The sequence below is a fragment of the Trachinotus anak genome, unplaced genomic scaffold (genome assembly GCF_046630095.1).
Source record: "Trachinotus anak isolate AG129_WGS33_773 ecotype Australia unplaced genomic scaffold, CSIRO_AGI_Tana_v1 ptg000003l, whole genome shotgun sequence".
NCBI lineage: Eukaryota > Metazoa > Chordata > Actinopteri > Carangiformes > Carangidae > Trachinotus > Trachinotus anak.
The window spans coordinates 13087565-13101831 of record NW_027273854.1 but is presented as its reverse complement, the minus strand read 5'-3'; the positions used below and the strand labels follow the sequence as shown (position 1 = coordinate 13101831).

The 14267-nt window shown below is 42.0% G+C and overlaps 1 protein-coding gene and 1 long non-coding RNA gene across 12 annotated transcripts in view; one reads left to right on the top strand and one right to left on the bottom strand.

The window, feature by feature from the left end:
- Positions 1 to 14267, top strand: part of LOC139618152 (uncharacterized) — a 36777-nt gene that overhangs the window by 20518 nt on the left and 1992 nt on the right. For 9 of the 11 annotated variants that reach the window (XR_011689688.1, XR_011689682.1, XR_011689692.1 and 6 more), the window contains one exon: positions 656 to 801. This is a non-coding gene — a long non-coding RNA (uncharacterized lncRNA). Of the gene's footprint in view, positions 1 to 655; positions 806 to 1378; positions 3753 to 14267 lie in introns of those variants that run through there. The other 2 variants (XR_011689686.1, XR_011689685.1) reach the window with 2 other exon arrangements.
- Positions 355 to 12977, bottom strand: cacng1b (calcium channel, voltage-dependent, gamma subunit 1b). Its single transcript, XM_071473826.1, has 4 exons — positions 12329 to 12977; positions 3013 to 3087; positions 1371 to 1508; positions 355 to 911 (listed from the first exon to the last, which is right to left on the bottom strand). Exons 1-4 carry the CDS (start codon positions 12567 to 12569, stop codon positions 679 to 681), a joined length of 687 nt encoding a protein of 228 aa, XP_071329927.1. The 5' UTR covers positions 12570 to 12977; the 3' UTR covers positions 355 to 678.

The window sequence follows — 14267 nt, the reverse complement described above, 5'->3', positions numbered from 1 at the left end:
TAAAACTCTCGCCTGAAAAGGGCAATTCAGGTTTGTTTGCATCGTTTACCTCATTTACTACAAATTGAACATTTTCCAAAGCATACCATAAGTCTCTAGCTCGATCCCTTATTCACCTCCAGTTTTCCTGTGGTTGCAGTTAATTTTAGTAAAAAAAAATGTAATCTTCCTTCAAACATGTGATGACCACAGTGGACATTAAGTTGCCTTGTAGTTACAAGCAGAGCCCACTCGGTGTGTGTCTCTTGGTGTGTTCAGGTGCTGGTGAAAGCTCCAACATCCTGAACATAAGACACTGCAGCTGAAGAGAATAGACATACCATGGACCTTCAAGATCATGTGAATTTGGTGAATTTCTTTTTTTTTTTTTTAAAGGTTCTGTTCAGCAGACATTAAACATAATGTTTTGTAGTTCCTGCTTCTAGCTGACGTGACCATTGCCATGGTTATCACATGTGACTCTCTGATTTTAATATTTTACAGGTATGAATTGAAACTAATGGACATCTGTAAGTGGGAAATCAGGCTAAAACTTTTTTATGCTTTGAAAAATAGCTTGCAGAAATGATGAATATGTGGAATAGGATTTGTAGTTAAAGGGCTACTTGTGTGTGTGTGTGATTTTTTTTTTTTTTTTTTTTTTCATTTTACCCAGGTTGTCTGTTGCATCACCTGTGGCTAATCTAAGGTGTCAGGCTCAGCATCCATGCAGGTCTCCCAGGGATTACGTGGCATGTGGGGCATGGAGATGAGGAGCAGGGCAACTCCACTGAGGATGAGCAGTGTGAAGGAGGCACAGGCGCAGGTGAAGGACCAGGAGTAGTAGTATTCAATCCAGATGGTTTCATCGCTGTCAATCATACGTTTGACAGACTGGCGCATTACCTCGACTGATATGATGATACAAAGGCCTGCGTGCCAAAACAGAAAGAATGGATTGTAGTGGGCTGTAAGAAGCAGATGCTTCACTTGCATTCATGGCAATCGTGTTGTCTGAATTGTTTAATCAAATGCTGCTGCAGTTCCACATTTGCACTACATGATAGTCAGTTTTATTCAGTCTGTGACATTATATGTCATTCTAGATGGGAAATCACCTATCACAGTCAATTTCATACTTTTAGATATTTTGAAATGTTGTCCCAGAGCTGCAACAACTCTGTCAGCACTTACCACCTTCAAAATAATCGTCAGCGAAAAATGAGCTTTGACATCTCTTTTAAATCAGCAGTCGGTAATATTCATCTCCACAAGAAAAGGTGTGCATGAAAATGACACTGACACGCTTCATTTCAAGTTAAGCTGTAACCAAAAGACAACAGCTCTAGACAAAGGTCGATATGTGATTCGCATCATCTGCCATTTCTGACCTGCAAAGGCAAAGAACATTCCTGCAGGCCGCAGCAGGTAGTCCCGCCCCTTCCCAAAAGAGAAGGTGACACAGAGAGTGCCCAGGATCATGAAGAACAGACTGAATATGGCGATGGCTGCTGCTGAGATGTTGTACTCTGTGGAAAGAGGATAAAGGAAAAAACTGTGAGGAGGCAAGAGTGTGTGAGAAAGAGAAGAAAAGGGATGGAAGGAGCAGAGACAGCACAGTGGTAGCGATTAAAATTGGAGGGAGTGGGTAGGAACAGAAGGGGAGGTTGCAGTATCGTTTACATAATAATTGTTTCAATATTGCACTCAGGCGAGTTATGACACAGATAATTAGCCTTTAAATTAGCCTCACTTGAAAAACAACAGTCATTTATCCAAACTGGCAATAATGCCGTTTGCATGACAGATAAGATGCTGCAGGCTTAAAACAAGATGATGAGAACGTCCCTCCCTCTTCCTGCCTGCATCCCCTCTTGTCTGTTTGTCAGATAAAGATAATCTAGTCTTTCCTTCTCTGTAACACTCCAACTGTGATAGAAATGATCCTTGGAGCAGCCTACTCCATTCCAGCACCATAACTGTGGAATAACACTAATGTGTAAAATAACCTTCAACTCAGCCTCTCCAGTGTAGGTCAGGCTCATTCTGTGTCTAGTTGAGGACTGTTCCTCTGTTTGGGTATGTGCATGTGTGTGAAAGCGTGTATGTGTGTGTTTATTTATGCATTTTATGTGTGCATGTTTGGGCTGAACCTTGTTTATTTTTGCTCTCTGTTATGTTACATCAACAGATTTGCAGCTTTGATTATTTATTTCTTGAATTTTATTTGGTGTATTGCAATACATCACGTCTGTCGCCGCACTTCTCTCTGAAGCTGTATCCCCCTTTAACACCTTATCTTTCGCCTTACGTATATATGTAAATATATAGTAAATACAGTATACATAAAGGTGTACCGTCCCACATATGAAACCCTGCAGATTTACAGTTTTCAGTGTGTGTCTTCACTGATTTCACCAAGACAAAGTTGTGTACTGTACATCTACTGCAACTGATCTAGTATGATCTATGATTGCATGCCTCTGTGGGTATGCGGCTGTGTGTTCCTTGCATGTTCTTCTGTGTGCGTCAGACACACACATAGGAATAAAAGTGCTATTTCCTGGAAATACATCTGCTTTGAAAATAACAATCTTCCTAAAGCAGGGAAGATGAGAGGATACAAATCAGAGGATACTATAACAGATTGTTTTCTTATCTGATATGTGGGATGGTCTGCACTGAAAATGAAAAACAACAAGTATTCCAGGCAGCATTAACTTTTCCTACATGTACTTTCCTACTGCAAATTAGTTGCGTAAGAAAGGAACTGTTACAGGAAGTTACAGTGTTTGTATATTGCTGACACGCGTGCATTTCCTCACATTCTGTGCATTGTGTAATGTGGGTATGTGATATGTTGGAGCTTATATCCATGATCCAATATAATATGATATATCCAATATGATTTACTGCACACCTCCTTTCCTTTTACTTTACTAGAAATGATTCCTTTTATATTTTTTCTCTTCACAGAAAAAAAGAAACAGGATATGTAACATGTAGTCTGGGTAGCAGTGAGAGGGAACTCACCTTTCTGGGTCTTAACTTCAAAAACTTCAGCTTCTTCCCCTGATGTAAAGTGTTTGAAGTAGGAGCAGTTTTTTGCTGCAGAGTAAGACAGTGCGAGAGACAGGAGGATAAGAAAGAGGGATAGATACAGAGATATAGAGAAGGAGATGCAAGAGGAGAGTGAGAGACCATATACCTCAGGTGGTGTCTATAATACCAATGTAAATGTAAACAAATACATTAATGAGACAAACAGCTATGAAAAGTAAATATTCTTTATCATTCTTTGTACTGAGGAATTCTGGTTTGGTGTGATGCTACGAACCCAGTTACTTAATTTTCAGCTAGAAAACTCAGTGGTTTCATGTCTTACATGTCTAGAAACCCCAACCTCTCTGACAAAAACTAATTACTCATTTATATCCTCACAATTTTGTAAATAGATATTGTTCTGGATACCAACAACATCATGTTTTTCAAACAGTTGTTTCTCTTCCTTTAAATCAAATTGCAACTGGAAACTACAATTCTACCGATTGATCATGAACGCCTAACCAGGGTGGATACATGCAAACCCAGCAGCTTGAACTTGTGCCACAAAGACATTCTTTGTACCCGCTATGCCCAGTAAATGAAGAATTAGGTATGCGTTGTGTTTTATCCAAGCATAAATTGGTGAAGAATTAGCATGCATAACTACTACAGTTCATCTTGGGCAGTTTGATCAGATGCACATTCACAGCAGTATTCTGTAACTTGCTATCATCCTAAAATAAAATATCTTTTGCTGTTATGTTGGCTGTGTTCACTTCTCATAAACAAGTTCACTCCAATTTCTACACAGGAATGATAAATTTCTATACTTTGCTGGCACAAACTCTAGTCCTTTGACCACAATCTTCAATATAGCCTCATACAAAAAAACGATTCCTGGGTGCAGTCATTTCCCACACATCCATCTATCTATTTGTCTCTAAGGGCAGGTCGGCTGAGAGGGAGGGGTAGAGAGGACATAAAGTGAGTGTCCCCTCTTTCTTCCACTCACCATCCTTTCTTGCTGAGATTAAACCCATAAAGCAAACAGGTGCTCTCTCTGTTCACACAGAGAAGGACAATGTTTGTGTGTTGTGCCTGCGTGTCTGCGTGCGTGTGTGCATACGCTATGTGTGTGTGTGTGTGTGTATGCGTGTACCAGGCAACAGACGAGCTGTTTGTTACCCAGGATGAGAAAGAATCACTAAAGAGGTAACCTAGCAACAGGCTGCTGCAGGTCTTGGCTAGTCCTATCTATTTACCCATGTAAAGGCATATGAAGGGGAGTGTGTGTGTGTGTGTGTGTGCATGTGTGTTTATGTGTGTAATGGCATACAACCTTGGGTGTGTGTGTTTGAGGGGACGGACAGGCTGGCACTGGGGGGAACTGGGGGTGGGGGTCACAGTGCGGCTTAGATCTGCAAATATACTTTTTCCATCAGCCTTGTCTCATTAGGTGCCTTAACCTCTGAGGCTAAGCTAATCTAATGCAGTGAGCAGAACCATTCCCTTTTTTTTCACATTTTGTTATCTTGCATCCTTATGTCAAAATGAATTTAATTATTCCATCATTAATTTACATTCAGTAACCCATAATGACAAGCGAGAACAGGATTTAAGAAATGTTTGCAAATTTATTGAAAAGGAAAAACTGAAATATCACATTGACTTGATAGTATCAGACCCTTTAGTCAGTACTTGGTTGAAGAGCCTTTGGCAGCGATTACAACCTTTTTGGTTATGACAGAACAAGCTCTTTACTCCTGGATTTGAGGATTTTCTGCCATTCCTCTCTGCAGATCCTCTCAAGCTCTGTCAGGTTGGATGGGGACCGTCAGTAAACAGCCACTTTCAGGTCTCTCCGGAGATGTTTGATTGGGTTCAAGTAAGTTGTCCCGAAGTTATTCCAGTGTTGTCTTGTCTTTGAGCATCGGGTCATTGCCCTGTTGGAAGGGGAACCTTTGGCCAAGTCTGAGGTCCTGGTTTTCATTAAATATATCTCGGTACTTTGCTCTATCAACCCTGACCAGTCTCCCTGTCCCTGCTACTGAAAAACACCCCGACAGCATGATGCTGCCACCATCATGCCTCACCATTAAAAATGGTATTGGGCAGGTGATGAGCACTGCCTGCTTTCCCCCAGACATGACGCTGAGAATTGAGGCCAAACAGTTCAGTCTCCTTTCATCAGACAAGAGAATTTTTCTTCTCATAGTCTGAGAGTCCTTTAGGTGCTTTTTTTTTTCAAATCCCAAGTGGCTTTTGTGTGGCTTTCACTGAGGAGAGTCTTCCGTCAGGTCACTCTGCCATAGAACCTAGATCGGTGGAGTTTCTCCCATCACAGGATCCAGAGTGACCATCGGGTTCTTGGTCATTTCGCTTACCTAGGCTGTTGTCCCTGATTGCGTTTGACCAGGTGACAGCTTTAAGAATTATGGAAGCCACTGTGCTCTTCCTTCAATGCAGTAGAATTTTTTTTTTCGTAGCCTTCTCCAGATCTGTGCCCCGACACAGTCCTGTCTCTGAGTTCTGCAGACAGTTCCTTCCACCTCATGATTTGTTGTTTTTTTTCTGATATGCATTGATCTTATATAGAGAGGTCTGTGCCTTTCCATATCATGTCCAACTGAATTTACCACAGTTGGACAGTCAAGGTGTAGAAACATCTCAGAGATGATCAAGAGAAATCGGAGGCACCTGAGCTAAAGTTTAAATGCCACAACAAAGGGCCTGAATAATTGTGTCACTGTGATATTTCAGTTTTTCCTTTTTAGTAAATTTGCAAAGAAATTCTAAGATTCTGTTTTCATTTTGTGATTATAGGTGTTGAGTGTAGAAGGCACTGTGTAGCTATAAGATTTACTCTTTTGAAGACTATTATCTGCTCACCACACAAAGACAAGACAGAAAGACCTTTGATTATCACTAAGGAAGCTTCAAAAGACAGAGCCACTATTTATCTGTGGATTGTGAATTAAGGATAGTGTCGAGAGCAGTCAAAGAAAATGAGATTTTCTTTGAAGGTAATAATTAATTGACTTTTCACTGAGCCCCACCCCCTTAGTTACTGTTGCTCTGCCTGTCAAGCTATCCCTTCTGGCAGATAAAGCAGTTTGCAGTCATAACGGTGCCAGATTTGCCACTCAAAATGTCCCGTAAATTTTGAAACAACAGATCTTCCATTTCACACAGAGGTAAACAAAAGCAGCATTTTGAGCTGACAACCGTGTTTAAATGTCACCTGTCACTTTTACGAGAGAAAGGGATTTGTGTAATATAATGCTATCCAACACCACTTTGGCTTGAGTTTCCTGTGTGTGATCTTCCGCAAACCAAACAAAGAGAAAGACACAGCTGACAATGCACTAAATTCTTATATATTAACACCTTAGCTCCCACGCAACCGATGCTCCAGGCCTGAACAGGTATTTTTCATATGTGACCTGTAACCCCACATGATAATATAGTTAGCTAATGATATTTTACCCTCAGTATCTAAGCACTTAGATCCGCCAGATCTTGCTGGTTTTAATTAGTTTTAGCAGTCAGGAGGTCGTGGAGGTGGTCTTGCTGTGTTTCACAAGGAAAATTTACAATGTTCCTTGCACTCACTTGAAAACTTCTCATTTGAATCACTTGGTTTTATCATAAATGACAAGGCCTCACTACTTTGTGTTTTAATCTAGAGACCCGAAAATCTCACAAATAAAGCTTTTATTTTGAAGTCCCACCTTCCACCCTCTGCTCCGACAGTGGCTAGTCACGTCTCTTAGCATGACCTCAATGCACTGCTGATAGATTTCATAAGGCTTTCACCACTGCATCTTCAGCAATAAGCAAAATTCAAACCTACAGAAGAATTGCTAAACAACTTAAACCATACATGTGAAGCTGTACTTGACTCTATAGGACCTGTAAAAATCCAGGAAGTCAAATTAACTCACAACCTACCAACACCAGGAAAATAAAGAGAAAATACAGACAAGCAGAGCAGAAATGGGAAAAAAAATACCCTCTGGTGTTTTTTTTTTTGTTTTGTTTTTTGTTTGGGGGGGGGGGGGGGGGGGGGGGGGGGGGGTTATCAAACTATGAATAACTAATATTTGCCAATCACAAATCAGTAAAAGAAGCCAGGTCATTGCAACAAACCCCAGAATTATTTTTAAAACCACTGAATTTTAACCATTGAATTGAACTTTAAGCCTCATTCATTAAGCACATTAAATGACACAATGACCAAATTAAAGCCTTCATCAAGTACTTAAGATTTTATTCCTGCCAGATTCCTCAAAGAGCTTTTTAACATTTTCTAACAATTGTAAATAGCTCTCTGTCCACTGACTGTGTTTCCTCCCGCCTCGAAATGATAGTTAGGGTTATTTGAGGTTGTGTGAGATAGTTATACATAGTGTATTACTTACAGTACAGCGCTCTGCCAGAGAAGCAGCTGGGACCACCGCTACTGTAATGGGTCCAGTCGCTAAAACGTGTTTTAGCCACTTTTAAAAAATGCCCACAGAAAAAAGCTGCAGACAACAAGAAGAGCACTTGCATAGGTGTGATTTGCTACTTTTTTGTCACTGCCAAAAAATTAGAAAACTTTTGTGGTCGAGGAATAATGTGGCATAAAAACAGACCATACTGTTATTATGTAAACACTTACATTTTGTCATGAATGTTGAAAACTGTGCCCGAAAAAAGGTTAAAAACAAATCTAGTGTGTATCATAAGTCTTGATGTGAACATTCAGTGTGGAGGAGAACATCTGGGTGCGTATCATTGACCTTGCAGTCTGGCTAATGGCGAGATTTAGTTCCGGGGGGGAGAGTGATTAGAACGAGGTATCGCCTGTCATTTTAGGTTCACCTCTTCCATTACACTTTGCTACCTCCTCCTCTCTTTGATATGCAGCTTCTCCTTTACCCTTCTTCTCCGTCTCCAATCTCCCCTTTCCACCTGTCATGATACCTGTCACTTCAACTTTTTCTTTCATTGTCTTTTGGTTTGGTGTTCTTATTGTTTCCCTTTTCCTCAGTCGGTTTCTCTGCTCCTTCCACCCATTTTCCAATTAAGTTTTGAGGATACATGATATTTCCATGTTTTTACATATAATTACAACTGTGCAGAGGACTTACACATTTGTCCTGAAAGATTACTTTCACAGTAGATGGGTTTTTTAGGTGATGAAAGGGGGGGTTGTTCTTTTTCTAGCCAGGCGGAATGACCGACTAATTCTGGGTCAATGTGAATGGGACGGGTGGTGGTATTTGAATGGCTATTCCACAAGGAACTTTCATAATTGGGACACAACAGCCCAGGACAGCCCTCACGGCCCCTCACGATCCTGTACATTCATGCGTGAGGCCTGAGCTTTATCATGAAATTCAAACCACTAAAGTCGAACTGTCATCATCACGTTCGCCACAAACCGCATCTTAGCATCACATTATGTAATTGATGGCATCTCTGTATTTCCTTTTATGCGTTTACATAATGGGGAGTGAGTCAGTCAAATTTTGAACCTTTAACTTGTTTTCTGAATGCCAAATCAGCACCACACCCCCACAGTTTTGGCTCTGCACTCGAAGCAGGAACGTGGCAGACTAGAGAGAAAAGAGACTGAGCAGCATAAAAAAAAAAAAAAAAAAAGGGGGTGGGGGGGGGGGGTGGGGGTGGGGGGGTAGTTCAAGGTGACATCGGCAGTTTTGACGGTATGAATTTGGGGCATCAGCCAAGAATTGTCTCACTCAATGAAGCACAGGAAGAGGATTTTTTGAAGGTGTAAGTGAACTGGAAAATGTGAGGCTTGACCTCTTGGATACTCTAAATCATCTCTGATAATAAACTCCTTGTTTCTTTGCACACATATGTGTAGGAACACACACATGCACACAAAAGAAACATTTATGCTCTTTATTTCCCAGCTGAGCAGCATGATGCGATCCATAAAGCATTTGTTTGGTTTTTACGGCACTCAAGCTGTCATGCGTCATTTGTGGGAAGCTAATTTCAAAAGTCATTTGGGTTCACAGCTTTGCTGCCATTGTTATGCAATCCCTCCACAAAGGCAGTGTAATTGTTACTATATGAAAACATGTCTGTGTACGCGCCTCTTGACGACTAACCCCCCCTCTCTTTGGGAAAATGCAAGTGCATGTTATTAAGTCCAATCACCACTGCCTGCCTTGGTATACTGCTCATCAGGGATGTAATCTGTTATAGTGCACTCTCGATCAACTGTGGGTCTTTTTTTTTTTTTTTTTACACCACTGTGTGTTCACCTCTCGACCTACAACACAAATGAGACTGAGAAGCAGGTAAAGTAACGCTGGTGTGGCCATTTTATCCAGTCACCCAATCCATTAGGCTCTAAACTCAGCGGCCAGTTACTTACATAGACCCGTGTATTAGAGCTCTGTCTGCCTCTCTGTTATGCATCCTACAATGTACCAGTGAGAGTAGATGTGTATTTTGCACAGTGGTCTTGTTGCTAATTGAACAAAAATGATCTCAGTATTTGTTCAGAACTGTTCAACAGCATTGCATTATGGGTTGAATATTGAAAAATAAATTTTAAAAAGACCTCATGGTGCAGACCCTGTCACAAAGTGTTTATTTTGTTGTCTGAGGTTGGCTGGCTTGTTAAGTGCAAACACTGGCTCCCTGGCAAAAAGCACATGAGAACTTATCACATGTGAAACACTATTATACGGGTAGAATTTCACCCAAAGCATGCAGTCTAGCCAAGCCTTCAGTAATCAGCCAAGCTGCCAGTCCTGATAGCCTTCTATCAAGGAAGAAGCAAACTGAGGACTGAGGTCAGAGAGTGGCCATTTTTCTCTCCTGTCCTCTGTGTTGTCAATCTACACCAACCTGGGAAATTGACCAGTGGGGTGTCAGCAGAGAAAGCACCCATTATTAAGAGAAAAACCCCTTCGACGCCTTTTCTTAGCCACTGCATGACAATCACCAAACTGCTAAGTTTGCATTTAGCCTTTTTCCCCACAGGCATTGGCTTCACCTGGTGAGGACAGTCAGTGAAACTCACTTTCAGAAAGCAGAATAGACACTGACCAACCAGCATTTTAAATCACAGACAGGACAGAGGAGTTGCGAACCACTCTGGGGCCAGGGACACGCCACTGCACCCATACATCTATCTCTGATGACACCAGGGCCACAAATGGGGAATGATGGGCTTGTATAACCAAAACTATTAGGCCTGGCGTGGGAGCAAACAGCCACATGCCAAATCCCTAGACCTATTAGAAGTGACTCATTTTCTCTCATAATCTAAATGTAGAAACATCATGTGGTTGTGGGAATGTAGCCACAGGACTCTCTAACAAAACAGCTGATATTTCTTGCCTCACAGTGTCACAGGCAGGAGCAGAGTTACAGAGGGTGGAGCCCTTCGCACTAAGCCGAACTCGCTGCACTGAAAGGCGAGCTGCCGACAAATCTAGTTTGTCAGATGGATTTGTCAGTCAGTCCGTCTGCCAAGCAGTTGGGATTCTGCACAGATATTCGGACGCTGTTTTACTGCTGCTGTCAGATTGTGAGGGCTGTAACTGGATCATTCATCATACTGTAGTTGTAAATCCGTCAGCGACAATATTCTCTTTCATTCCACAAGTGATTGGCTTGTCCATGAGGAACAAAAATCTCCAACTACTGGAATGAAGTGATTGTCTCTGTTTTACACCAAGTATGTGTTCAGGAGGTCCTCGATATCCCCGCACTTTTCACATGTATATGTCAGGCAGCTGTCATACCTCTTGTCTGTCTTCCTCCTTCTACTAGCCCTCTTTCTCTGGTTTCTCAACATGCGATGTATAAAATGTAGTACAGTAACTCCTCTCTTCACTGAAAGCCCCCTCCCTTTTGGTAACTGTAAAAGCGCCCCTCGTTTCCCCATAAACAGAGGCATCCCTGCCTCTATCCACCTACGCAGACCTCTTTCTTCCCCCAATCCTCCTCATCCCTCCTGAGTCTCCCTGGTGTACTCTAATTCATGAGCTGGAGTGGAAAGCCACACTTCATTAAGACCTGTACTGATCCTGAGGTGCTGGAGCCGGAGGCTAAGTCAATGATAGAGTCAGAGGTAAATCTTTCTGTTAGGCTGCAAGGCACGCGCACACAGCCTGAGGCCAGTGAGACACTGTGTACCCCAGGGCTGGCTCTCTTTAAGCAGCGCTTGCAATTAAAGTTACAAGACTATTTTGGAAAAGTGGACTTTTAAATGCATTGACAGAATGCTTTTGAGTTGTTTTTTCTAATCGCTCACTGTACGCAATCTTACACAAGGAAGGGAAAGAACTTCCAAAGCCGACTTGTTTTTGCAGATTATCTTTGAACTTTTTGAAAACGCATGCTGCCTGTCCTGCCTTTCAGTTTTTTGTCTTTTTTATAGCTTGTAATTAAGTCAGAGTTTGACCACGAAATGGTGTGTTTAAACACTTCAAGCCAAGCGTTATCAGTGGTATCAGAACATAATGCTTGAATTAAGTGACTTCTTTAAAAAAAAAAAAAAAAACTGCTCTCTTGTCAGTCTTGTGTTGATCAAAGCCAACCTCAGATCTGCTTTGACACTGTCAGTCAGACTGAACCTGAGACGGAGACGTTAAATAGCATCTTGTGAGCTTACATTTTAGCACAGAAAGAGTCAAACAGCAGGCTGACAAATTATGTAACTTTTCCTGTTGTGATTTAGAGGTTACCCTCCCAAAAAATGTACCAGAAAAATGAAAGAAGTTCTCATCTTGCATTGAGAGACCATCAGCCGAGACAGATCAGATTCATGTTTTTGTCACATTAAATGTGAAGTATAGCTGCGATACTCGTCCATTATGCACTTGACTTCAGCTCATTGAGTGTGCTTAATTGTCAGTATGTTCAGAGACGTCTTCTGTGCAAGAGGCTGGATACTGAACTGTTAGACATTTAGTCCAAACACAAGTTTGTCTTTCTGTGTGTGTGTGTGTGTGTGTGCAAAAATGCGCATGCCAACGTATGTGCTGGCATATACAAGGAAAAGTGTAGAGATGAAACTCACATATGTCAAAGTTAAGGCTTAATCGTAACTGGGATATGAGTGAGTAGAGGGGTGATCGCACAGACCACCATGCTCAGCTCTTAAGTCTGCAGGTTCCAGTCCACTTTCCACCGACAGAAGACACACTTTTAAATCCAGGATTATTTGAAGCCAGATGAGCTTTCAGTCACTACACAACACATTCACGTTAATAACAAATTTTTTGAAATTTAGAAATTTTTAGCCCACACATTTTACCAGGCTCCATACCTCCGGGTAAGCTGATGGGGCCACAACCTTTGCCCTGGGGGTCCTCCTCCACAATGAAGATGCTCTTCTTGCACAGCCTCCAGAGGCCAAAGTGGGCTGCCTCGCAGGTGGCGTTGAGCTTCTCCACCCGTGGGCTGAGCACGGCCCAGTGGTCAGTCACCACCGCCGCCAGCATCGACGACATGCCCACCACAATCACCACCGACGTGATCTTGACCTTGGTCGCCTGCTCCTCAAACATGTTGCTGTCCGATGTCTCTATGTGTGTGTGTGTCAGTGTGTGTGTGTGCACAGTTGTGGATATGTGTGTGTGTGTGTGTGTGTGTGTGTATGTGTGTATGTGCGCGTGCCTGTGTTTTTGCGCGTGCGTGTGACACGAGTAAGTGAAATGTTAGTGTGTGTGATTGTAAAGCCTGCGTGAGAGTGTCAAGGCTGTCTTTGTCTTGATTTTCTTCAGGTCCTTGAGGCCAGATGTTGACTCCAGAGGTTCCCCTGCTGTGACTACAGCTTCACTACACTTCTGATGTCCTCTCCTCTCTCCTGTTCTCCTGTCCACGGCTCTTTCTTTCTCTTTCTCTGCTGTGTGCCTGGTGGTTGGTAAAAGGGGGCCAGATAGCAGTGCCCTAGTTTCTACCTCTCTCCTCTCTTCCTCTCCCTCCCCAGTCACCGCTGGTGTGCTTAGGCCATTCAGCTTCGAGATGAAGATGTACGGGGAAGTGCTCACACCTATCACACCTATTACTTGATCATTCTGATGCCGGGTCATGATCAGACAATTTCATTTAAAGTTAACACAGTGTATTTGATTGTGAGTGATCCAGTTCTGTGTTTCTAACTACAACATCAAAGACATTGTGATCAAAACTTCTGGCAAGTTTTTTGCCAGTCCTGTTCAATATTTCAGTGCCATTCCAAATACTGATTTTATCAAGCCATCATTTGTCTAGAACATTCACTCTCACATCTCTCTCATATTCTTAATCAGTCTGATCCGTTTCCAGCTCAGTTGTCTCAGGCGCCATGTGCCAGGGGACTCCTGGGGGGAGATTTCCTTTATTAGTTGTCATCTGAATGAGCTGATCTACATACTCAGCCAATCAGCAGTCAAGGTTTGAGACAAGGGTCCAGCCTGATACCAGCAGCTGATCTAGATTTGGAAAGACAGAAAAAGGGCATTGACTTAGGATCTCTAAAACCTGAGGTTTAGCCAGTTATACATTTTTAAATATGATTATCTTGGCAGCAAAGAAAAGGTTTTTAGAACTTTATTCATGCTTCTGTTGAATAAATCAGCTTTCTAAGTGTTCCTGAATATGTATGATCTTACAGGAGCATGTAGAGAACGCTTTGCTGCCAAAATCCTACAAGTGGTTGCCATATATGATTTTTTTTAGGACTAAATATACACTGAGATAATAAGAATCTGATCCTGCATCCAGATGCCTTTGATGGTTTTGCTAAAAAATGATATATCACACAGTGGGAAAAACTATATAAACCTGATACATCTCAGAGGCATAATCAGCCTTTTCCCTATGAAATACTTGAGTAAATGGACATGCTTTTTATAAACCACTGTGCCCCACTTTAGACAGGACTCTGGCCCATTTTCAGCCCTGACAAGGCTCACACAGCTGTGGCTTTTTAACACATTTAAAGCAAAAGGTGAAGGGAAAGACTTTCAAGAGAATGCAGGATACAATGCTGGGACTTGTTTTTGTGTGTGTTCGTGTAATAGTGTAGTATTGTGGGGGATGGTTGGGGGGAGGGGAGGTGGTGCTGATGTCTCACACTTCGTAGAAAATGAATGTAATGTGAGAGAACCAAAGTGCTTTCTTCAAACACCATCAGTAGCTAACTGACCCAGGAAATTGATCATCAGAGATAAATCATCTCACTCACTAGCTTAAACAACAGAAACCCCACAGTGGGGGTTGAG

Coding starts and splice junctions, on each gene's coding strand:
- cacng1b (XM_071473826.1), bottom strand. CDS start 12,569: ATGTTTGAGGAGCAGGCGACCAAGGTCAAGATCACGTCGGTGGTGATT. Junction 3,088..12,328: donor CCCCATCAGCTTACCCGGAG/GTATGGAGCCTG, acceptor CTTACTCTGCAG/CAAAAAACTGCTCCTACTTC. Junction 1,509..3,012: donor TGAAGTTAAGACCCAGAAAG/GTGAGTTCCCTC, acceptor CTCTTTCCACAG/AGTACAACATCTCAGCAGCA.